This window comes from Schistocerca piceifrons, chromosome 3 (assembly GCF_021461385.2).
Source record: "Schistocerca piceifrons isolate TAMUIC-IGC-003096 chromosome 3, iqSchPice1.1, whole genome shotgun sequence".
NCBI lineage: Eukaryota > Metazoa > Arthropoda > Insecta > Orthoptera > Acrididae > Schistocerca > Schistocerca piceifrons.
In genome coordinates, this window is record NC_060140.1 from 67,005,119 (window position 1) to 67,029,723 (window position 24,605).

Genomic DNA, 24,605 nt, shown 5'->3' on the forward strand with positions numbered 1-24,605 from the left:
GCGCACGCCCCTACTTCCGCGCCGCCACACGAGGTTACCACCGGTCAGACATCTCACTTCCTCCATAGCAGTTTCCCGGACTCAAAAAGGCTGATATCGATAGCAGAGAGAAAAGACAACCAAGCAGCCACTTAATGACAGACAACATATCAGACAAACATGTCAGGGGAAGAAAAGGAAAACCAATGCAATCTAAACACAAGGTGTAGCACGAGTCGATACACCACTCATTTATGGCTACCATTAAAACATCTTTACAGTGTATTGTAAATAGAGACGTGCAAATTCCTTTTATCAGATCTCCTCCCTGTTTCCTAAAATAACATCTGTATGACAGCCTCACCCATAATGTATTTGGCATACAGCACCGTAATATATTTTGAAACGTTCAAAAAGAGTAAAATTTCAACCAAAACACCATGAACACTTTTTTCTCCATACACTTTTCCCTTTCGTAACTTTACCAACACCTTCACATTACTGGTCAGATGCAGGTGACGTCATGTATTACACGCGACTCTTCTTGAACAAGCAGTAGCTTCCTGGCATTCATTTTCTTTTGTTTTGCTTTTTTTTTTTTTTCGAGATATTTGAGGGGCGGTGCACTTTTTATGTCACTCACATTCAGTATAAAGCACGAAAGCAGCAGTGATGTCCGCGTCAAACAAACGCAAAAAAGTTTCATTTCGGCATGTTAGATTTATTTCTCTTATAACAAAAATAAACAGTCATTTCACCTGAATTAACCACTATAAAAGGAAATTCGCTATCAGAAATGTGCGCACTGTAAACGTGCAAAGATGTGAGCAGGCCGGCAAATGTTGAACACACACTGGCAGTATACAGCGTGTTTTCGTGAACTGCAAACACTCCAAAATTATTAAACCTTCTGGCTGAGTAATAGAAAACGTGTTAAAAGTAATTTTGAAAGGAAATTTTATAGAATAATAAATGATAATTTTAAAACTGGCTGGGAATAATTAGCAAGCAAGACTAGTCGTACGTAGGCTGTTTAGGTTTTTATGTTGGTAACGCTCTGTATGAAAATCACTGACTGTGCTGTGTGCAGTCTGTGGCTGGTTGGACTCAGTGTTGGAATATTCGCTTGTGTAGTGTTGGGCAGTTGGATGTGAACAGCGCGTAGCGTTGTGCAGTTGGAGGTGAGCACCCAGCAGTGGTGGATGTGGGGAGAGAGTAATGCAAGAGTTTTGATAGGTTACTGTAAGCAGACGATCTGGCCGTGTGTCTGCCAGAAAAAGGAAATTTGTAAAGATGGTTGTCATGAATTGACTTTTGAACATTGTTGACCTTGTTTGTTCTCTGTCACAATCTTTCCTTTGCTAACTAGACCTATCAGTAGTTGGTGCCCTCAGTAGTTAGAACCTTTTATTTAGCTGGCAGTGTTGTCGCTCGCTGTATTGAGTAGTTCGAGTAACGAAAATTCTTGTGGGGTAAGTGATTGGGTTCAAATCGCTCTGAGCACTATGGGACTCAACTTCTGAGGTCATTAGTCCCCTAGAACTTAAAACTAGTTAAACCTAACTAACCTAAGGACATCACACACATCCATGCCCGAGGCAGGATTCGAACCTGCGACCGTAGTGGTCTCGCGGTTCCAGACTGCAGCGCCTAGAACCGCACGGCCACTTCGGCCGGCGAGGTAAGTGATTCACGAAAGGTATAGGGTTCTGTTAGTCGGGGCCATTATTTTGTAGGGGCTATTGAAAGTCAGATTGCGTTGCACTAAAATTATTGTGTGCCAGTTTAGTGATGATCAGAATAAGTAAAGAGAAAACTGTTTGAGTACGTTGAGTTTTGCTCAGCTGTTTGAAAATCAAAGAACGCAGAAGTTTACCAGCACAGTCATTCATAATTTTTCTAAGGGGATCTTTCATAGTTTAAACTATAGCAAGGTAAACCAGAAAAAAGTAGCAAACAACAAAGGATAGTGTTCACATAAACAGGCCACATTGCCTGCGCGTTTGATTCCTATGATGTTTTGATTTATTTATTAACTGTCCTTTGACACTGGTGCGTAGCCAGGCAATTGATTATTGACAAATGTATTATTCATTATCACGTGTACCACCTAGACATTTTACATCTCACTGATACAATTGGAAAATCACGATGCACCTTGTACAACTGAAATGAAGAAAGATTTTCAAGCTCATTCCTTAAACCCAAGACAGCAAGGATGTTATTGGACTGATATGGCCCGTACCTAAGTTCGTACTTGATTTCCGGAATTTCGTCAGTGAACATGCTGGGTTCCGTTGGAACCTTAAGCATAGCCAAAAATAGTGCATCACGTCAGAAGTAAGCGAAGCCAGTCCCCTTTCTTGTTTTGGAGTCGTATGTGTATATTCTGATCGATGGCGGTCACGTTGATACATTCAGCTGGGAGATAGTAGTAAAAGCGGATGATAAATTCGAATGGGTTGCAAGAAACTTTAGGGCTTGTAATTTAGGAGTTCGTATTCTAAGCGAAATTTAGGTTACGGACTATCTTTGTTGTCTGTAGCTCCCTCGAATTCCTTCGGGGTACCAGTTGTCCTCAGTGAAGCAGTTTGTTTAGCTTGTGGCGTAGAGGGTGAGCTGTGTTTTCTGCTCTTCCTGAATATGAATTCCTGGCTCTCTTACATCAAAAACGAATTCGCAGTTGTTAATTCACTGGTCCCAGATCTGTATAGAACGGTACTGTAGCCTATGGAGGTTGCTCAAGTATGTGTACTCATCGTGTTCTAGACGAGGTACAGTGTTGGCACTGGAACATGCGAGATTATCTTTGAACATGGTAGACTCACCACTCAACGTCATAGTGACACTGTGTTCCTCTATGTCCATCTTCTCAGTGGTGAATTCGGCCACACCTTCACTATTAGGGACAAGAATGCGTGACTGTATCAAACAGTGCTTGAGGAGGAGGAGGAAGAGGAGGAGAAGTAGTAGGAGAGGCTCTTGAAACGAGACGGTATTTGGCGAATGAACTTGCCTGCCAGTTCCCGCGACTTATATCCCGTCGACCACATGTGGCACGCGATGGGGATATTTATTGCAGTATATCGACATGCACCAAAGACAATCAAACAGTTTGAACCGCACTGGTGGAAGAATGGAACGCCCTATGACAATAACTCCTTACCAACTCTCAGCATGGGAGCAGTTCGCCGAACATGTAGTGTTGTCCATGGTAATCACACATCTTATAAAGAACCATCCCACGCCATTTGATATGTGCAGGGGACCACAATGAATAGTGGTGAGTTCAGTGTAATTTCTGTCTTTGAATAAAACTCTCATTTCTGTTCGTCTCATCGTATATTTATTTCGTTACCTTCTGCAACATTTATTTCTACGTGTTTTCCAAGTATCTCCGTGTTAAATTACCTGGCAATGAGACATCGTGCGAAAGATGCGTTCAGCCTTAGGTTTAGCAAACTACTGAATATAGCTACTGCGCAAACCATGAAGGATGTTGTATTGTACCGCTAATAGTCATTCCCTATCCTGTTTCACTTCTTCGGTGGTCATGGTGGTCAAGAAATTAACTGGAATATAATTTAGTGATCAGTCCCGCTTCGAACTGAGCCCTGATGGCCAGAGAAGACGTGTGTCGAGACTCTCCAGACAGTCAGGCAACGATGGGATACCAATGTGACTGTTACCCTGACAACCAGTAGTGATGGTCTGTGGTGCCAATTCGTTTCACAGCAAGACCCAATTAGTTGTCATCCCCGTCACCGTTACAGTACAGCGGTACGTAGACGCTATCCTATTCCCGGTTTTGTTGCCTTTCATGGCATGCCTTCCTCGGCTTGCATTTCAACAAGATAATGCCCGCCCGCAAACGGTGACTGTTTCTTTTTCTGGTCTTTGTGCCTGTCGAACCCTACCTTGGACAGAAAGGTCGCCGCACATCGCCCCGATTGGGAACGTTTGAAGCATTACGGGGAGTTCCATCCACCATCTAATGGGTACTTGGACAGAATTCAGCACAATATCCATGAGAAGACACCCAGCAATTATATCAATCAATGCCAAGCCGAATAACGGCTTGCATAGTTGCCAGACGTTGACCAACACCATTCTGACTTTTTCAGTTTGTGAAGCTCTTTCTCCTGACTAAACCATCCAATTTTTCAGAAGTTGTAATCATACGTTTGCCTGAACATGTACGTCGCATCTACCGATTTTTATCTCATTCGGATAATTGCTTCGGGGTGTGTCGTACTTATTGCCTTACAGTGTATTTTAGGACTTTCTACTTCGGATTTCAGCCAGCGATCGGCCCCAAGAATAACTAGAGTGTGAGGAGGGAAGTAAATTGGAGAATTTTTTACGAGTGCTTAAAAAATGTACTGAAAAACTTTTCACAGTCAAAGTGTCTTTACACTGAACGTGGTCTGTTTTCACTAGCTACGTATCGACTGGCGATTATGCATCAGAGTACCTCAAATTTCCTCCTAGCCTTAAAAGAATCATGTGAACTTTACAGTTGCTCTGCTACCCGAGAAGCTGCTTCTTTAGTGCGGTGCAGCCCTGAATATACCACGGGGAATTCTACAATTCTCCATCTGTCGACGCATGTACAGAGATCTGCATCCAAGACCGACACTGAGACGACGAAGGCTTTTCCTCTAAACCAATGGATCCCGAAGAAACTCTGGAAACAGTGTCGCAAATTGCGAGCTCTGCTTGCATTCCACACACGAGGCCATCAGTCTTCACCACTTCCGTCAGCCGTCTGTAAGAACTCTGGATGGCCTCAGGTCCCGAGCAACAGGCGTCATTGGAGCTGACATGAACCACAACTTGCAGATTACTCCATCCTGCACGCTCGAGAGCCGCAGGCAAGGCCTCCTCCACATTGCAGATGAGCTCTCCAGCAGACATAGAAGGTGCACATTGAATAGCTTTCTGGCACCGAACGGTGTTTTCCTAAGACTCTCCACAACGTGCCTAAGGTTGGAGATTCCGAAACTAGCAAATCCGTCACCCCCATGCGCCTGCTCGGATCCTGGTGAAGAAGCGGGCACCTGTCCACTCAGAGGGTGAATGTGCGAGCCCAAGCAGTCAGCCTCCACACTGACCATCTCACAGGAGCAATGCGAACGCGTTACCTCCCGCCACTCAGCCTGTTGTGAGGACAGATCCACCGTGAGTTACACTGGGCGATGCCTCGGCAGCAGAGACTGTGGGCGACATTAGCGGCACCTAAGGCGTCCCGCTCAGTTCGCCACCGTGAGGCAGTAGCCTCAAGATGGCTGGTCCTAGCCGAAATTGCCTTCAGGTGTTCACGGATCACGAGCCCGGAAAACGCTAAACAAGTAACTCGCTGCTCTGTTGGTGCATAGCAGGCGACATCTGGAATCTGACTGGCCGACTAGGCGGAAGCGAACGGTTGTTGGATCTTCAAAACTAAGAAATAAATGATAACAGCACTACAGATTGCCGTAACCTGTACTTTATAGACACTAAAACTCGATATTCCACTTCTTAAATAGAAAAAACACACACATAATCTAAGAAATAAACAGCGAACAGAATATAGAAAAGGATACAATTTTTGTGTGTTACTACATTACGTAATATGTTGTACAAGAGCAACTCAATGAATGAAAGCTATATTTTTTTCTTCTCAGTGGATTTACAGCTTTGACTCCAGCTGGCATTCTTTAATTTTATTTGCTCTTGTCCATTAGCTCTGTTGTTTCAGTGAATAGCACCTTTTGTAGTGATTTTCAGAGAATTTTATTATGAGAGCTCTTTTGCTTGCATGAATCAAAATCTAAATGAGAGATCCATTTTCTGTATTCTGAACAAACATATTATGCGAAGATTACTCACAGAATTCAGCTGCAGTATAGTGACATGTATCTTCAATAACGAAACACTTGGAAGTGATTAAGTTCTTTTAAAGGTGAGCGTGTATTAGCTTGCAACGAAGAGCGTCTGAGGGGGCCATCCACTTCAAAAGAGGGTAGGGAATTCAGACAACTGCACAAATGGTTCCTGATTATCGTCGTAGAAGCATTTACGATATTGTCGGTAATCTGAGCACTAACAGTTGTCCAGCATTAGAAACGTCCATGAATTTCTAAAACATCGTGAGGTTAGTTCTCTTTGGATACCACGTCTTCTGATGTATGAACACAAGAGAAAAATTTGAAAATGGATAGTCACATTTAAGGCGTTCCGAGGAGGAAGAAGGAAAGATTCTCAGCCACACAGTAATCACTGGTGAGCAGAGGGCATATGAACAGTGTAGTAAAGGGCTGAACATGAAGTGGATATATCGTTCGTTGCCTATAGCAAAAAATTTCAAAAGACAAGTGTCAGATGGAGGTTGAGATCTACAAGCCCAATACCTGGTGATCCCCAGGGAAGGGAAGCTCCAAGGATGGATAACACACTACATGTGGGTACATTAATGAAGCAGCTCTTCTGACTATAAAAGAAACTAGCAGTCGCTATAAGCATTGTTCCTTTACCATAAACTAATGAATTATCCACTAAAATGAGTATGGAAACATTTAATAAGTTAACTAAACGATTGTAATTCTGAAATCTAGCCTTGATGCAGGTGGGTGGATATATGAAAGATAAGTGTATCAGTAGACTTGCCAAAGTGCGTGGTGGAAGCAACTGACCCAGTGTGAAAGTTAAAATTGTGCTGTTAAACCCTGGCTGAAGTTAACTAATCTTGTATTCCCACTGTTTCATCAGTACCACTCCTATGTGGTGTAGTAGCAACTGTTGCCTGACTCAAGTCTTTGAGACTTGGCTGTTTCTGTCAATGTAGGAATCTTGCTGGGCAACTGCATTAGGCCTAGCGAGTTCCGATCAGTACTAAGTTTATAAATAAGTTTAAGAAACTCCAATTCTCACGAATTTGCTGTGGTTAACCTATATGGTGATGTGCTGTTGGGAGGAAACAAAAAAGTCTCCCAGTCTGTGACAGACTTCTCACCATAGATCGCCACTGGAAAATGTGCCTTCTAGAGAAATAGTTATTGTGACCCACTCTGAGTGTTCGTTACTAGGAATTCAAATGAACATTCATTTATTGCGCGACAGCAGGGAAATAGGCAGTCTCACACATTCTGGTGGCTGCACCTGGCTTCACATGTTGTCTTTCAAAATGGATTTCTTGAAGTGTCTCACACAATACTACAATATAGATCACCCTGAGTGACCTGCTGATCTGAGATGGGACGTAGCTAATTCTGCATTTCCTACCTGCTCTGGTGAACAGCTTTAAGCGCTGAACCAATTTATGACCCCTTCTGGTCCGTTTAAGTAAACTTCCGCATTGTGCAAGCCAGCTAAAAAGAGTTCTCAGTGCTGCAGGAACCAACAAGTCCACCTCACCATATTAAAAAGAAAGGAAGAGAAGAAGTCATTAACAGTACTGAATACTGTCTGCAGCTATGATGCAGCGTTAAAGGATCGTCCATATTGACTATTGGAATGTTCATAGTACATTATAAAACATGTTGCGTGGCAGTTTACCAATTAACTGCCAAATAGCATCATCTCCTTGTCATCTTTAAAACCGTTGCCGATGAAACTGTGCTGAAAAATTAATGTGAGCACAAACTCATCAAATAACCATAAAAAATTTGAAATCTGATCCGTTATGTCATAATTAGTTTAATGTTCTAATACTAGCTAGAAAATTAGTCAACCGAAATTTGATTGTGATTGCTGAACATCATAGGTAGTCAGGGATTGTTGGTGCAACCTTGTGTGATTTAAGAGGATATACAGAGAGTGTTATCATTAATTGCTGTTGGATGTGATTAAGTAGCTTAGAAAGTTTTAATTAAAATGGATAAGCAGTGTGATGTGTTACGTGAAGATTTTTCTGTGATGCTCTGGTGCCTTTAATTATGATGCCTGAATTACTGATTTTTTCACAAGTTGTATTTGATTAACTACATTCTGAGCAAGTGGATTATTCCTTGACTTTCTTGAATTTTTCATCAGAAGGGGTTAGTGCAAGGAGGTTTTACACGCAATATCATCTGATCAGTCAGAGTAAATGCGAAGTCGGGGAGTAATAACGGTTAACAAAAATTGTTTATGTGCAGAGGATTTCATTTTTCCAGTTTATCTACAGGTTTGTATGGTTCCCTTTGAATCAGTAATTACAACTAGGCCCCCCTAAGGTTTGAAGTAGCTCACACTGTTGACAGAACAAATACCAAGGATACTACAAGTCTAACAGGTAAGGAACTCGCCATACCATGAAGAATGAGCGAGCACGAAGGCACAAACTGTACTTCAGGACGATATTAGGAAATCTGTTAAGAACTGTACCGAGTCAATATGAGTATGATGGTGATTATATCGTATAAAGTAGTTACTCACACGGCTATTTCCCAATAAAAGGTTTCTTTTAGAGAAATTGTACTTTTATTTTGCCTTGCCTTCATATAAATATTATAAAACGAACGTTGTCTTCATCCGTTCATGAAGTGTATACGAGAAGCGTTCCATCTGTTTTGAGAAAAGCTTGATGGAGGTTGTTCTTACCATTTATTGGAATTTAGACTCACCCCTCTCAGTGGATAGTTGGAGCCCCAGTTGTTGTACTGGCCTGACGAAGGGGCGCCATTATCGGCAATGAAGACAATGATGGAGTTCTCCAGCATGCCGCGCTGCTGCAGCGCCGCCGCCACACGTCCAACCGACTCGTCCACCTTTGACATCACGGCTGCCAACAGATGAAATGTTCGGTGGTTGGTCTGGACATGTATGATATTTCTTGAAACATTGTTACCTGCTAGATATTCGTATCAAATACCTTCGAAGTCAGTGAGTGAGATACAGCACTAAGACATTGCTCCCTATCATTGAAGTACTGTGGTCCAATTTCCGGCCGAAGCTTGCTCGGTTGGGTTTTTACACGACTTCTCAAATCAATACAATGAGTCTAGATACTTTCTAGGAAAATGTCAAGTGTAAGTCTGGCCTCCATCTCGCCACACAAGACCAGAGCTCTGCTTCATGTAACACTCCTTAATTTAGGGACTGCACACCCCTAGAGAACTTCAGAAATTCTGGAATGGGTGTATGTAGCTGCTAAGTTGTATTTAAAGTAACACATTTTTATCACATATAAGTACATTGAATTGTTTGGTACGTACAGCTAACGAAGAGCCATATAGCTCACATTCCTTACCATGCTCCTTTTCGTCCATCCAGAGGTTCTGTTCGCTTCGTCGGTCATGCAAGCAGAACTTGCCAAACACATATTCGGGAAATGAAACATAAAAAGGCTATGTGGCACATGAATTGACTGGAATGTGGACAATTACGTTTACTACAAAAGACCTGAGTTAGACTCTATGGCAATCTCTGTTACGGTATGTTGTGACAACAATACGCTACTGTGCTGTAAACAACCAGTTTTGGTCAAGCGAAATCTTCAAGTCACATTGTAACAAGTGTTTCGACCTATTTTGTATCTGTATCGATATTTATAAGTCAATTTGTGGTGTTGCATATGTAGAGTGTTGCAGGCCCTAACTGTCATGGAAATTCTTTGACCACGTATTTATGTTTTAGTTATATGAACATTCTGAACGAAGTTGTTTAACTGTGCCCGTGGATTTTAGTGACTACTGGAATGATTGTTATATAATGTACTGTAAACGACTTGGTCCATAGTTAGGGAACGTAGGGTTGAATGTAAAAGACGGAGGAAGCCACGCACCTGCGGAAGCAGCCTGGCGTAGTGGAAAAGGTGTGGTTGACACGCAAGTGGGAACTCGTCCGTTGTGATTGGTAGGGGTGTGGGCTGAGTAGTGCTGTGGTTAACATCTCACTAGCAGCAGCGGATTATTTTGGCTCATATTCTTGGAGTTTTGTGGCCAGAGGAGCTTGAGAGCAGTATTTACCGGCCTCGGATGCTGCATTAGGTGATACTATTATCATGGCATGTGTCTGGCCCAGTAAAAGTATAGTTTTCTGACGCCAAGATGATCTGTAGCAGGACGAGGCTAACAGTACTGCCATTATTGCATCGCCGCCACTTTAGCAGCCACTGGAAACTACGCCACCAGTGCCACCAGCCTTCCACTAAACTGGAAAAGGTCCCGAGTTCGAGTCTCGGTCGGGCACACAGTTTTAATCTGCCAGGAAGTTTCATATCAGCGCACACTCCGCTGCAGAGTGAAATCTCATTCTGGAATAATTGTGGTGTTGCTAAAAACTCTTACACCCGTGATTATCCCAAATCACAAACCTCGACAGGAGTGCTATCCTAGCATTTTTTTAAATCCAGAATTTAAAAAAAGTGAGATTGTGTGACATTTTCTTTAATGGGTTAAAGCAGGCTACTTGAAAGTATTGTTTACTGTAACGTTCATGAACTAATTTCCAACGTAAGTTGAGTTACGTCTCAGACAGTAAATGGTAGCCCAAATTTGGATCACTTCTTCTACAAGAACCACACTCTCTCGAGTGCCTGCAGTCCGCAGCTCGTGGTCTAGTGGCTAGCGTTGCTGCTTCTGGATCACGAGGTCCCGGGTTCGATTCCCGGCCGGGTCGCGGAATTTCTCCGTCCGGGGACTGGGTGTCTGTGTTGTCCTCATCATCTAATCATCATTCGTATAGTGACTAGACTGTAAATGGAAAGATTCAAACCTGTACGGGCGCTGATGTCCACGATGTTGAGCGCCCTACAAACCAACATCATCATCAACATCATCATCCAGTGACTGCACAGTATATGTGGGAGCTTAAGAAAATAATAACATTGAGGCGGAATAAGGATATCCAGCCCGCATTCGCCGAGGCAGATGGAAAACCGCCTAAAAACCGTCCACAGACTGGCCTGCTCACCGGACCTCGACACAAGGCCGCCGGGCGGATTCGTGCCGGGGACCAGGCGCGCCTTCCCAGTCCGGAAAGCCGTGCGTTATATCGAACGGCTAACCGGGCGGGTATGAGAAAGAGTAGGTCGTCTTGCTAACAGACATCGTATTGTTGCTCCCCACGCTCTAAGCTTGTTTAGTAATGCTGAATATGCATACATTGTCAACTTGTAATTTGTGTCTGTGTTTTTGAGGAGCAATATATTCGTTGTTAACATAACGTATTTTGCTCAGTCACTTCTAGCTAGACTATTTCTTTCAGTCATGTTTTGCTTAAGTGTACTGAACATTGGCTGTATTTATCAGGTTAACATGATGTTAGGCGAAGAGTGGTTCAAAAGAAACGTATTCTCAATACATTCTGTATTGTGAAGCAAGGTTGGAGTGAAACGACAGATTTTGGCCCGTTACCTCTGCGTGTAAGTTATTTTCGGTCTTCAAACAAGGTAAGACGACGTGGGTTAATGATTGTTGACATCAGGTTGCTACGTGTGCAAAATTTCGTAGCGATTTTCCGTAAGTTTAATAAATACAACAGATACGCTGTGGTAACTTCTCTGTAGCGACGGTACTCACGACACCAGAGAGTACTGCAACACAATCGATAAACCGCGTTCGAAACACTCAAAGCGCAGCAGCTGTATGGATTGGCAGTACGAACAATACTGAGGAAAGCCAGGGGCTACAGCTGCCATCACGTTTGCGGAAAGCAATTGCTCGATGGCTCGTTAAATACCGGAACACCGAGCAACGGCGGACGAACGCGTAGTCTCCAGTTACTGGCGAGTCTACAAGCTGCAGTGTTCGTGCCTCGTCTCAAAGACTCCGGCATTGTAGGCCAGCTCTGGACTCTCCGTAGGCATAACTGAGAGTCACAGTGACTGGACTTTAATATTTTAGAGAACTTGTAATAATTTCAAACGTCTACTTGTGTCGGACATTTCACAAAAAGAAGCATTATTTAAGTTGAGTATTTCTTCATATTTAATAAATACCATTTTATTACTAATTGTTGGGAATCTTTCTGACTGAAGATAACCTACGCCGTCCCCTTGCATTGCCAACATTTACGATTCCGCGAACGTAGAAATCACGTGGCTTTGACGGGAAGAATTCCTTCAGATACGTTCGCAGCGCATTTTTCGTTCGGAAAGGAAGTTCTCGATAGAGAGCAAGAAAGGTGAAAATCCGACGATGTAACATCAGGTCAATAAGGTGGGTGTGGAGTGACTTCCCAATCCGACTCCTGTTACCTATAGTGTTTTTGCTGGCGGTCGATACCGTGGACTAGGATCAATTCATTCAGTCTTCCTGCTCGTTGTTCTTGGATTGTGTCTGCATGACGTCTCAGTTGTCGACAATAAATATCATCAGTGATGGTTACAACTCTCGGAAGCAATTCCTGGTACACTAAACGGTCACTGCTCCACCACATGTATGATATTACATTTAGTAGATGCGTTCAGATCCTTGGACGGGGAGTTGCTGTTTGTACTCAGCCACTCCTTTCTTTTCCTTATGTCAGCATAAAGACACCATTTCTCGTCACCAGTAACGGTAGAGGATAGCAATGGCCGGTTCTGTTCACGATCCGGTTTATGACGAGCAAGCAGAGATGCACAAACGGCCACCAGCTGATTTATGTGATTTTGACTCAGAGCGTGCGGTATCCATACACCCAATTTTTTAACGTTCCTCAATGCATTCAAATGTCGCATTATTGTGGGATGATCATAATTCATCACATTAGCAAGTTATTGAGTACAATGAAGTGCATAATTGTGAATTAATGCGTTAAAATGATCTTCATCAAACTTTGAAGATCTTCCTGAACGTGGAGAGAGTCGAATGTCAAAAATATCCTCCCTGAAACGAGAAAGCCATTTTCTTCTCATGCTCTGTCCAATGGCATTATTCTCATACACGGCGTAAATGTTTCACGCTGTCTCCGCTGCTGTCATCTCTCTGTTGAACTCTAACAGAAGGATATGCGGTAAATGATCCGATTTCTCCATTTGGCACTTCATTTTCTAGCGTCCACAGTTCCACTCACTATCTCCAGATGACAATATGACGATATGTGAACTCAAATAGCAACAGTCAAGTACAACTAGAGAAAATCGATAAATTTATCCCTATAGCAACCGGAAAAACAAGTAAAACGAGAATGTTACGAACTTTTGCATCAACCTAATATGTATCAAAAGCGTGTGAGTCCTGTCGAATGGCCCTTAGATGTTAGCTATTACCTTCACTGTAAATAGATGAACTCATGCTTGGGAAGACAGCCCCCTTGCTCTGACCATCGCTACAGGTGTAAAGCTAACACCAGTTGGGATTACCTGTTGCTTTCACGAATCTGTTTAATCATGTAGTCTATACTATACTGAGCCATGTAGGTCCATTATTATCTGTGGTGCTCGGTTATATGATATTTAGTGCTGTGTAAGTATTCTTGAGGCATTATGGTGAGCCAGTTAGCATCAATTATCTTTTCATGGGCATTGTAGTTTTCGTTTTGCATATCGATGTAACATCAGGGCTTGCACATCACTCCTTGGAAAAGTGATTATTGCTAATACTTAAACAGGCGCACCTTTCAGTCTAGTTGTTACAGATACACGCTTAAAGACTAAAGACTGTGAGGTAGTAGCAGAGCAAATTATTGTACTGAAAGACGTGCCACAAGTGAACTGACTTGCTATTTTGTTTTGAAAAAAGGGCAGTAATATCGAATATCAAGGTTAATTCAATCAATCTAATCACGATATACGAAACAATGAATCTCTTGAATGTGCTTTAAATATCTAGCCTACTACGTAATGGAGCCTTGAAAGCAAAAACTAACTAAATTTAAATTACCTTCCAGACTACGCAACTCATTTGCAGCAAGAAGTGCTAACTCGCAAAGACCAAAATGTATCCTTACAGATCAGTGGACCTAGAACTCTTACCCTCTCTCAGAGACGTTTACTTGCATAAACATAAATGAAGGAGACAAAAATATTGCGGGGTAAGCCCACATTGCGCCCAAATTATGAAAAAGAATGCCATGTGTATAAAAAAAGTCGAAACGTCAAATGTATTCTAAAATAGAAAAAAAAGCTACAGACACAATTTCCAAACGCAGCAATCGATTGTATGGTCGTACGAGAAGAATGAATGACACCATATGGACTAAGATTCATTTGTGTTCCATAGCTCCTAATGCATAGTCGTACGGCACCGTACCTGCTGATTCATCAAATTACTGTAAGAAAAATTATAACTCATAAACCAAATAGAGTAAAACAATTAAAATGCAGCTGCCAATGATATTACATATATGTCATTCCACCTTGACAATGCATACGTCACTCGATAACAGCCGTAACACATCTGTAGTGAAAGGAAAGAAATAAAAATTAATATCGCACAGCAGTGAGTGTGGAGACTCCTTATAAATAGTCTACGTCATTTTCCAACTAAAGATATTTTCGGTTTTATAGTTTCGAACCCTAAATACCTCAATACTTAAACCTAGAGTAGATAAGTAAGCAAACAAAAACCACACAAAACTGAAATACCTTCAAAGCAGCTACAGTGACGTTTGGGACTTTATGAGACGAGAAACGAGCTGCTGCAAAAGGTTGAAATTGGTTCAAATGGCTCTAAGCACTATGGTACTTAACATCTGAGGTCAGATGTGAACTAACCTAAGGACATCACACACATCCAAGCCCGAGGCACTATTCGAACATGCGACCGTAGCAGCCGCGTGGTTCAGGACTGAAGCGCCTAGAACAGCTCGACACAAAAGGGTGAGATGAAGGCACTTCTACACATAGAGCTTGAATGAAGGAATACCGATAACTACTGTCATAACTATGGTAAGCTAACGTGATACATGTTGGCCGACTAACAAAATAAATGAATAAACAAAATATATGTTTTTTATTTCAGAAAGCTTTCGTATGTAACCCTGTTGAGAATAGGACGTTATGAGAGTAGGCACACAGCGATCTGCCTGGATAGCAGCGCGCATTAGCACGCATCTTGTGGGATTCGGATCGTATCCTTCCGCCTGATTAACGTGGAGGGTTAGTGTGTCGGCCAGTCTGGATGTGGTTTTTAGGCAGTTTCCCACATTCGACTAGGAGAATACTGCACTGGTACCCACATTCCACCTCAGTTGTACTATTCGTAAACATCTTCAAAACTTTCTCACATTTCCACATGGGACAACGCCAGACGCGGGTATGTGGGATACAGAAATGCTGTCAGACTTCGGAACGGATGGCGACCGGAGGGGCAGCTATCCACCGTCTACCAGTGGTATTTCCAAAACCGTATTAGCTTGCCGGCGCCCTGAACAGGTGAGATAAGGTTGGGATGGAGAGGAGAGTGGGCGTACCTGCGTAGAGCCGGCGGTTGGGGTCCGAGACGTGGCCGAAGGCATTGACCACCTGCTGCGGAGCGTCCAGCCACTTGGCGGCCACTCCGGCGTGGCAGCCGAGGTGCGCCAGGTAAAGGAAGAGCGGCCTCCCAGTGTCGTGCTCAGCTATCAGCCTCTCCGCCTCCTCCGTGAACACGTCCGTCACGTAGCGGCCAGAGTACTCCCACGCCGTCCGCATGTTGTCTCGCATGTCGTAGCCGCTCATGTTCTGCAATGATATCACGGAAAAGCGTCAGTAAAAAGCGCTGGCGATCACGTTTCTCACGAGGAAATTCTAGTATTGAAGTGTTCCAGACGTCTTACTACAACAAGTTACAGTAACACCTATTCGTAGCATCACAGTGACGTACATTCGAAGAATTGTCATACCAAATAGGAACCAGTTTCTATGAATGTTTGGGAGATACACGGGTCAGTCACAGTAATTTGAATACCACCTATGGTAAATCTACGTCTATATCTACTCCATATTAGACAAGCCACATAATGGGTGTGGCAGAGGATACTTTCGGTATCACTATCTGATCTCTCCAACACTGTGAAGAATGATTGTCGGTAAGCCTCTGTATTGGCTCTAATTTCTCGGATTTTCTCCTCGTGGTCAACACGCCAGATGTATGTGGTGGGAAGTAATATGTTGTCTGACTATTCCTGGAAAGTAAACCCTCCCGAACAGGCAACGAAGGACCAGCGGTACCGACTGGTCATCCTCAGTCCATAGACGTCAATGGATGCGGATATGGAGGGGCGTGTGGTCAGCACACCGCTCTCCCGGCCGTATATCAGTTTCCGAGACCTGATCCGCTACTTCTAAATCAAGTAGCTCCTCAGTTATAAATCACAAGGGCTGAGTGCCCAGCCCGACAGCGCTTAACTGACGTGAATCGGTGTTACCATGGCGGCAATACTGTTGGCCTCCTGAAAAGTGCTGTCCCGAAATTTCGATAGTAACTCTCTCCGTGATGCACAACGACTCTCTTGCAACGTCTGTCATTGGAATTTGTTTAGCATCTCCGTAAGTCTCTCTCGCCAGTTAAAGGATCCCGTGACGAAACGCGCCCCTCTTCGTTATATATCCTCTACCTCCTCTATCAGTCTTACCTGATAAGGATCCCAGACAGATGAACAATACACAAGAATCGGGCGAACAAGCGCCTTGTAAGCCACTTCTTTTGCGGATGAGTTACATTTCCTTAAGATTCTTCCGATGAATCTGACTCTGGTGTCTGGTTTTCCCACTATCTGTTTTATATGATCATTCCACTTAAGGTTACTCTGGATAGTTACGCCTAAATATTTTACGGCAGACCATGTCTCCGGCTGTATGCCATCAATAGTGTAGCTGTAGAGTAGTGGATTTATTTTCCTATGTATGCGCAATATCTTACATTTATTTACGTTCAGAGTCTACTGCCAGTGGCTGCACCAATCATAAATTCTCTGCAGGTTTGATATAGAAAACTGCGTCAACGTGCAATAACCACGTACACACGACGGGTGGTTGAAGCAGCAGTGGGAGGAATGCAAAGCGTGTCGAGGGGATGTGGTCAACAGTGCAGTCGTTGTCGTACTGATCAAAGGGAGCGATTTATTTGCGTCCATCAGGACGTCCTCGTTGGCTTTCGGGCTAACGATGGAAGTATTACCGAAACGTCTATAATGGTAGGCAATTTGCGTGCTGCCATGGTTATACTGTTGCTATTGTTGTGACCTTCAGTCCAATAATTAGAGTATTCTGTTGTCGATGTTGTGGTCTTCAGTCCCAATAATATGTAGAGTAATAATAAGAAAATAATTACGGCCGCTAGGAGTAAGAGAATGGAAGAAGAGGAAATCCTCAGTGCCGCAGACGAATCATTCCTCGCTCTCGAATCGACATCAGAAAAAACTATTGTCAGTAAGTAGGAAAAGAGTTTCGAACGGCTATTTACATGTTAATGCATTTCACGACAACTGCACGAAATACGAAGTAAAGGAAGACATTATTAGAGCCGATGAAGGTCACAGGTTACACAAAAATGCTGCTGTGAAAGGAAAGGAACTAAAGGCATTAGGAGAAACATGTGACACTAATCATTAAGATCCAACAAAAGATATTGTTGTTGTTGTGGTCTTCAGTCCAGAGACTGCTTTGATGCAGCTCTCCATGCTATTCTATCCTGTGCAAGCTTCTTCATCTCCAAGTAAGTACTGCAACCTAAGTCCTTCTCAATCTGCTTACTGTATTCATCCCTTTACCCTCCACGCTGCCATCCAGTACCTAACTGGTGATGCCCTGATCACTCAAAACGTGTCCTACCAACCGATCCCCTCTTCTAGTCGAGTTGTGCCATCCATAAAGTCCTCTTCTCCGCAATTATATTCAGTACGTCCTCATTAGTTACGTGATCTACCCATCTGCACGATCCGCTACAGCCACGCGGATAAGATGCCTGTCGTCTCGACTGCTAGTTGGGATCCAGCACTGCGTTCCGTAGTACCCTCCTGAACCCACCGATTCCATATTCTGCTAACAGTCATTGGATCTCGACCGACGAGAGCAGCAATGTTGCGATACGATAAACCGCAATCGCGATAGGCTACAATCCGACCTTCATCAAAGTTTGAAACATGATAGTACGCATTTGTCCTCCTTACACGAGGCATCACAACAACGTTTCGCCAGGCAACGCCGGTCAACTGCTGTTTGTGTATGAGAAATCGGTTGGAAACTTTCCTCATACCAGCACGTTGTTCGTGTCGCCACCGGCGCCAACCATGTGTGAATGCTCGGAAGAGCTAATCATTTGCATATCACAGCGTCTTCTTCCTGTCGGTTAAATTTTGCGTCTGTAGCACGCCATCTTCGTGGTGTAGCAATTTTAATGGCCAGTAGTGTATCTTTTCCGAATCTTCCCGGATAGTCCTCTCTCCAAATTTCATTAGTAAACCTCTCCGTGGTGCACAGTGCCTCTGCCACCGGCGTTTCGTCAGAGGTCCGAGTCCTCGCTCGGGCATGGGTGTTTGTGTGGTCCTTAGCGTAAGTCAGTTTAAGTCAGATTAAGTAGTGTGTAAACCTAGGGACTGACGACCTCAGCAGTTTGGTCCCATAGGAACTTACCACGAATTTCTAAATTTCCACTGGGGTTTCTTGAGCATGTCGGTAACGCTCTCACGTCGACTAAATGATCCCGTGACGAAATGAGCTGCTCTTCGTTGGATCTTCTCTACCCCTTCTGTCAATCCTACCTGGTAACGATCACATATTGATGAAAAATACTCCGATATCGGTCAAACAAGTGCCACATAAGCCACTTCCTTCGTCGATGAACTATATTTGTTTAAGTTTCTTTCTATAAATCTCAGTCTGGCAATGGCTTTTGATACTGATTGTTTCATGTGGTGATTCCACTTAAGGTCAATCTGAATAGATACTTCTAGATATTTTACGATGGATACGGTTTCCATCAGTTTCTCATCAATAGTGTTGTCGTAAAGTAGTTGCTTTCTTTTCCTGTGCGTGAGCAATATATTACATTTATTTACGTTCAGGGTCGACAGCCAGAGTCTGTACCATTCATCAATCCTCCGCAATTCTGAAGATCACTACTCTCTTCTGGCGTTGCTACTTTGTTATAGACAACCGCATCATCCATGCTTTTTACTAGATCATTTACATGTATTGTAAACAGTAACGGTCCTATTTCACTTCGTTGGGGTACTTCGGAAATTACCTTTACATCTGCCCATTTTGTTCCGTTAAGAGCAGTGAGTTGAGCTCTGTCTGCAAGGATGTATCGAATCCAGTAGCAAATCTGCTGCGATACTCGATAAGCTCGTATTTTTATCACTAAACGGTAGTTCAAGACTATGTCAGACGCCCTCATGAACTCAAGGAACACGGCATCAACCCGAGCACCGTTGTCTACTGCGCTGTGGATCTCATGGAGAAACAGAACAAACTGAGTTTCGCAGGTTTTGTTTGCAGAACCCATATTCATTTTGAAAGATGAGAATTTCGTTCTCCAAAAAAGTCATAATTCTCGAGAATAAAACTTTGCCCGTAATTCCACAACACACTGACGAGAACAATAAAGCTCTATAACTGTATGCTTCTTTTTTACGACCTTTCTTGAAAACTCGAATAACTGTGTTTTTTTCCAGTTGATGGGTATCCTTCGTTGCCCCAACGATATAAGGCGGGATTTTTCTAGGTCTGCCATCTGGTCCTGGTGACTTCGCACTACTAAGCGATTGTTCATTGATGGAAAGGAAGGACAACCCAAATGATGCGTTGGAATCACGCATGGCGTTCAATAGGGTTCTCCTGAACCCATCAATTCCATGATAACATGACAGCGGCACCAACCGGACCTACGCTAACGGCTACGTCTCTGATCCGTTACCCGCAGTCCTTACATAGTACGATCCTGATGCTCTCGAATGGAGACACGTCTTGGTAGGCATGTCTTCGTTTGACTTGGCATAACATGGTCTCTAAAATCAACACTCAAATGCGATATCTGAATGAGATATCCGCTGCGTAATCTTTCCCTATGTTTAGAATGACGACGATGTTAGTGCTACTTATCGCATGCGATTTCGCTGAAATGCTGCTGATTTGCGTATTCAAACGTGTGGTATACCCCATGACAACCTGACGTTTGTCTCACTGTGGTACAGCGTTAATGTCTGGCAATACAGATATGGTCCTGCTTCGTTCCGGGTTTTACACTTGGCATTAAAGCGTGAGATGTCCAAGACGCCTCCGCCTGCTCTGATGTTGATCTAATGTTTATACAGAGCTCTGTCTGCTATACTGATCAAAAACCATCACTACGTGATCCAGCTATAAAGCAAACCGGGGAAATAAAACCTAATTGATAAATACATTAACGAAATCAGGAATACACTGAACTGCTTGATGTGACTTATTCGTTTTATTTATTGTACTTTTCGATAAATAATAACAGTGATTAATGTAGACCTATTAGAAATCTAATATTTGGTTGAAATAACACTGAATTCTGACTCTTGTGGTATTGTTTTGGCCTAGATCTTCGTTTATTCGAAACTGTTATTACATGGAGAAAGGAACGTATGTCTTAGTCCTTATCATTTTACATGCCAACACGTTCCCACAACGAAACACTTCCTGAAGGCGTTAGACGCGTCGTAATCCCGTAACATTTCTTTCTGTACTGTTCAGTCATCTTCATACTCCAATTTTCAATTGCGTTTCTTACATATCATCACCGTCTCTCCTCTAGTCGCATCCATTTCCCACTCTATGATTGTTAGGTTTGACCTGGTCGACAGCAGATTTTTTTCCAGATATGAGTACCAAAAGTTGGCCAGGCGTTCGGAAGTTTACCTTACGTGTTACTTCTTGCTACCACCATTCCCAGTTGCAAGAGTAAAATGTCACTGGGACTCTTCCCCGATACGTATACAGACTTACTCCAGATTGGATTATGAAGTCATAGTAGCCAACCAGACCACTCCAGTAGCCGAGGTGTGAGTCGAACCCGCGGTACGTTGGCGTGTACTTCTTTGAGTGGTGGCCGAGGTGCCACTTGCCCACAGCTCTGGTGACGTAGCCCAGGTCCTTGAGGTACTGCGGCAGGATCTTGCCCTCGGGCAGCGCGCGAAGCTGAGCGGGAGAAATGGGCTGCCCCTGCATACCTGTTGACAGACGACCATTTCTCGACAATGGTTTAGCAGATGTACAGTCTTCCAATGTGGAGAATTATTGCAATATATTCAGTACAAAAGAAAATTCTTGTTAGTTAGTGTGAATGCTGAGTATGTCTTCTTTATGGAGACAATGATATTAATTTTTATTATAGAGTTTTCGGAAATCATTTTGTTTTCATTACATTAAGCTATTATTGTTTTGTAGGACTGGCACCTACTTCTGAGTCTAAATTATCGGTTTCGTCACAAATAACCGAGTTTCAGCATACCATATGATGCTCAACGTAGTCACATTACGTATACGTATGATAGCTGCAACCGTTACAATTAGACTTCTAACTACGAATAGTGTTTTCGTGTTCTCTTGACTAGTGGTTTGTTCCTGCGCGTTTGCTACGCTTTTATCGCCTTAGTTTATCTAACACAACGATATGCATATTTCAGTGTACTCTTCGACTAACATAACGACATCCATATTTCAGTGTAGTCTTCGACAAACGCACGCCGGCCGCGGTGGTCTCACGGTTCTAGGCGCTCAGTCCGGAACCGCGCGACTGCTACGGTCGCAGGTTCGAATCCTGCCTCGGGCATGGATGTGTGTGATGTCCTTAGGTTAGTTAGGTTTAAGTAGTTCTAAGTTCTAGGGGACTGATGACCACAGCTGTCAAGTCCCATAGTGCTCAGAGCCATTTGAACCATTTGACAAACACAAATCCACAGGAAGTGCAGGCCAACACAAAAGCAGGTAAGTTTCTCACGAGAAAGCAAGACAAAAATAAACACATGCCGATCAAATTTCCCTCCGTTCTGGATTTTGCTCTGTAGTGGCAGTTCGAATATAAACACATCAAATACAGATTTGTATCATCTCGGTTCCGTGACTTCCGGAACCTGTATAGAAAATCTGAATAGAGATCAACATAAACATCATTTCCGCACTTTTTATTGCACGTGAAAACCACGCATGTAATGTTGTACCACCATACAGCGAGACCTTCAGAGCTGGCGGCTCAGACTGCTGTACACACCGGTACCTCTAATAACCAGTAGCACGTTTTTTTTGCATTGATGCATGCCTCGTCAAGGCGCTGTTTGCCCAGATTGTCCCACTCCTCATCGGTGATTCGATGTAGATCCCACAGAGCGGTTGTGGGTCACGTCATTCACAAGATGCGCACGATGGGGGCGTGAATTGTCGTCCATGAAGACGAAGGCCTCGCCAGTATGCTACCAATTTGGTTCACTATCGTATCGTACAGCCATTACGGCGCCTTCCATGACCACCAGTGGCGTACGTCGGCCCCACACAATGCCACCCCAAAACAACTGGGAACCTCCATCTTGCTGCACTCGCTGGACACTATGTGTAAGGCGTTCAACTTGACCGGATTGCCTCCAAAAACGTCTCCGACGATTGTCTGGTTGGAAGCATATGCGACACTCATCGGTGAAGAGAACTTGATGCCAATCCTGAGTTGTCCATTCGGCATTTTGTTGGACCCATCTGTACCGCGCTGCATGGTTCCGTGGTTGCAAACATCGACCTCCCCATGGACGTCGGGAGTCAAGTTGAGCATCATGGAGCCTATTGTGTACAGTTTGAGTCGTAACACGACGTCCTGTGGCTGCACGAAAAGCATTATTCAACATGGTGGCGTTGCTATCACGGTTCCTCCGAGCCATAATCCGTAAGTAGTGGTCATCCACTGCAGTAGTATGTAGCCCTTGGGAGGTCTGAGCGAGGCATGTCATCGACTGTTCCAATCTCTCTGTATCTCCTCCATCGCTTTCGTTCACTCCGAGACGCCTGGACACTTCCCGTGTTGAGAGCCCTTCCTGGCAGAAAATAACAATGTGGATGCTATCGAACCACGGTACTGACCGTGTAGGCATGGTTGAACTACAGACAACACGAGCCATGCACCTCCTTCCTGGTGGAATGACTGGAACTGACCAGCTGCCGGATCTCCTCTGTCTAATAGGCGCTGCTCATGCATAGTTGTTTACATCTTTTGGCGGGTTTAGTGACATCTCTGAACAGTCAAAAGACCTGTGTCTGTGATATAATATCCAGTCAATGTCTATCTTCAGGAGTTCTGTGCACTGGGGTGATGCAAAATTTTTTTGATGTGTGTAGTACCAAGGAATACCTTTCGCTTGGAGGCGATAATCAAAGGCCATTCAGCCACTTTGTCCTCTTTTCGCACTATATTCGTCGTATTCTAATAATCCCTGTATTTAAGTGTGAGATTTGAAGAGAGCTTTTCCATAACACTAGCTTCAAACTGTTATGTTACATTTACTAACCAAATCCGCTGATCAGACTTTTACATTCTAGTAGTGGTCATCTCTCTGACATTTTCTTTTTGGACATCGAAATTCTTCCATTTTCTTCTGGTAAACCTTCCGGGATGTAAGGTCGTGGTCCATGAAACTCTTCAACTCCTAACGTTTCGTCCCGTAACTCTGGTCACACCCACTTTCTACGATATATAAGTCGCTCTCAGACGTCCGACCCGTCAGTCGGCAAGACCCACCGGAGGAGAAACACCCCCCTGAAGATGTCCAGCGCAGCTCTGGACGAAACGTTAGGAGCTGAAGAGTTTCATGGACCACGACCTTACATCCCGGAAGGTTTATCAGAAGATATGTCATCGGTCGTGAAAGCCTTCATACTATTCTTCCATTTTATTGTTTGAACCGATTCATTTGCTGCTTTAAGTATCATTAAGACTTATCTGTTTAATTCTGGCAGATGTTTTTGTGTTTCACAATTTTCATCAATGGTCAGTGTTTCTCAGGCTCGTAATCCATAAACGGATGAAAAATTCCTAAGTGAATTTCTCTTATTTCACCACCAGTATCGATCTGACACTGAGAATCGCTTGAATACGCACGTTTTCACACTATAATGTCCAAACCTGTTAATCAATTGAATCTGTGTGAAAAATGCCTTAAAATCCCATTTGAACAAAACACAACGTTAAATCTAGCTGGCCACACAGACTGCTCACACAACGTTAACAATACCTTCGTAATTACTTCAACGTAGTACATAGTGTAGGAAAGCCATATCATGTGGTGTGTTGCAGCAGGTGAATTGTGATTTACTTCTCCGCATGAGGCTTCAGCGGAGTGCAGAAGGAAGGCAGACACAGGCTTAGATATGAACACTGTAAAAGAAAAGGAAAATGTTGTACTTCTTTTTACATCAGTCTACGACACAACCTGCCTTAAACGTTGGTATAGCTCAAAGAACCACTTACAGTTTGTAAACGAAATTGTAGTATGGAACTATTAGAATGAATTATTATTTTATATGAGATTCAGAGATTATTATTATGTTTCAGCAAAATATATACCGAGTGCATTCGAGAAAGAAGTTTTCATTCAAGCCGTACAACAATTTTACTGGGTACATCAGCTTCCAGGAAAATTTATCAGGTTGGTATGACACTGCGAAATGAGAGAGCGTCAGTTAAGGAAACTGTATCTGACATACAGGAACCAGTTATAATAGCGCACGAGACTGCTCAGTCTTTGGCTCCGGCTCGATCCTTGCTGTCCTCCAACGTCCAATTTTTGTTGCGCTTTCCTGTTCTCCTTCA

At 43.4% G+C, this 24,605-nt stretch overlaps 1 protein-coding gene across 2 annotated transcripts in view; it reads right to left on the reverse strand.

Annotated features, from left to right (window-relative positions):
- The window catches only part of LOC124789527 (arylsulfatase B-like), a 70,620-nt gene that overhangs the window by 30,187 nt on the left and 15,828 nt on the right, over positions 1 to 24,605 (reverse strand). For both annotated transcript variants that reach the window (XM_047256921.1, XM_047256920.1), the window contains exons 4-6: positions 20,762 to 20,985; positions 15,280 to 15,529; positions 8,565 to 8,722 (exon numbers count right to left, since the gene is read on the reverse strand). In XM_047256921.1, coding sequence (XP_047112877.1) covers positions 8,565 to 8,722; positions 15,280 to 15,529; positions 20,762 to 20,985 — 632 coding nt within the window. The remainder of the gene's footprint in view (positions 1 to 8,564; positions 8,723 to 15,279; positions 15,530 to 20,761; positions 20,986 to 24,605) is intronic.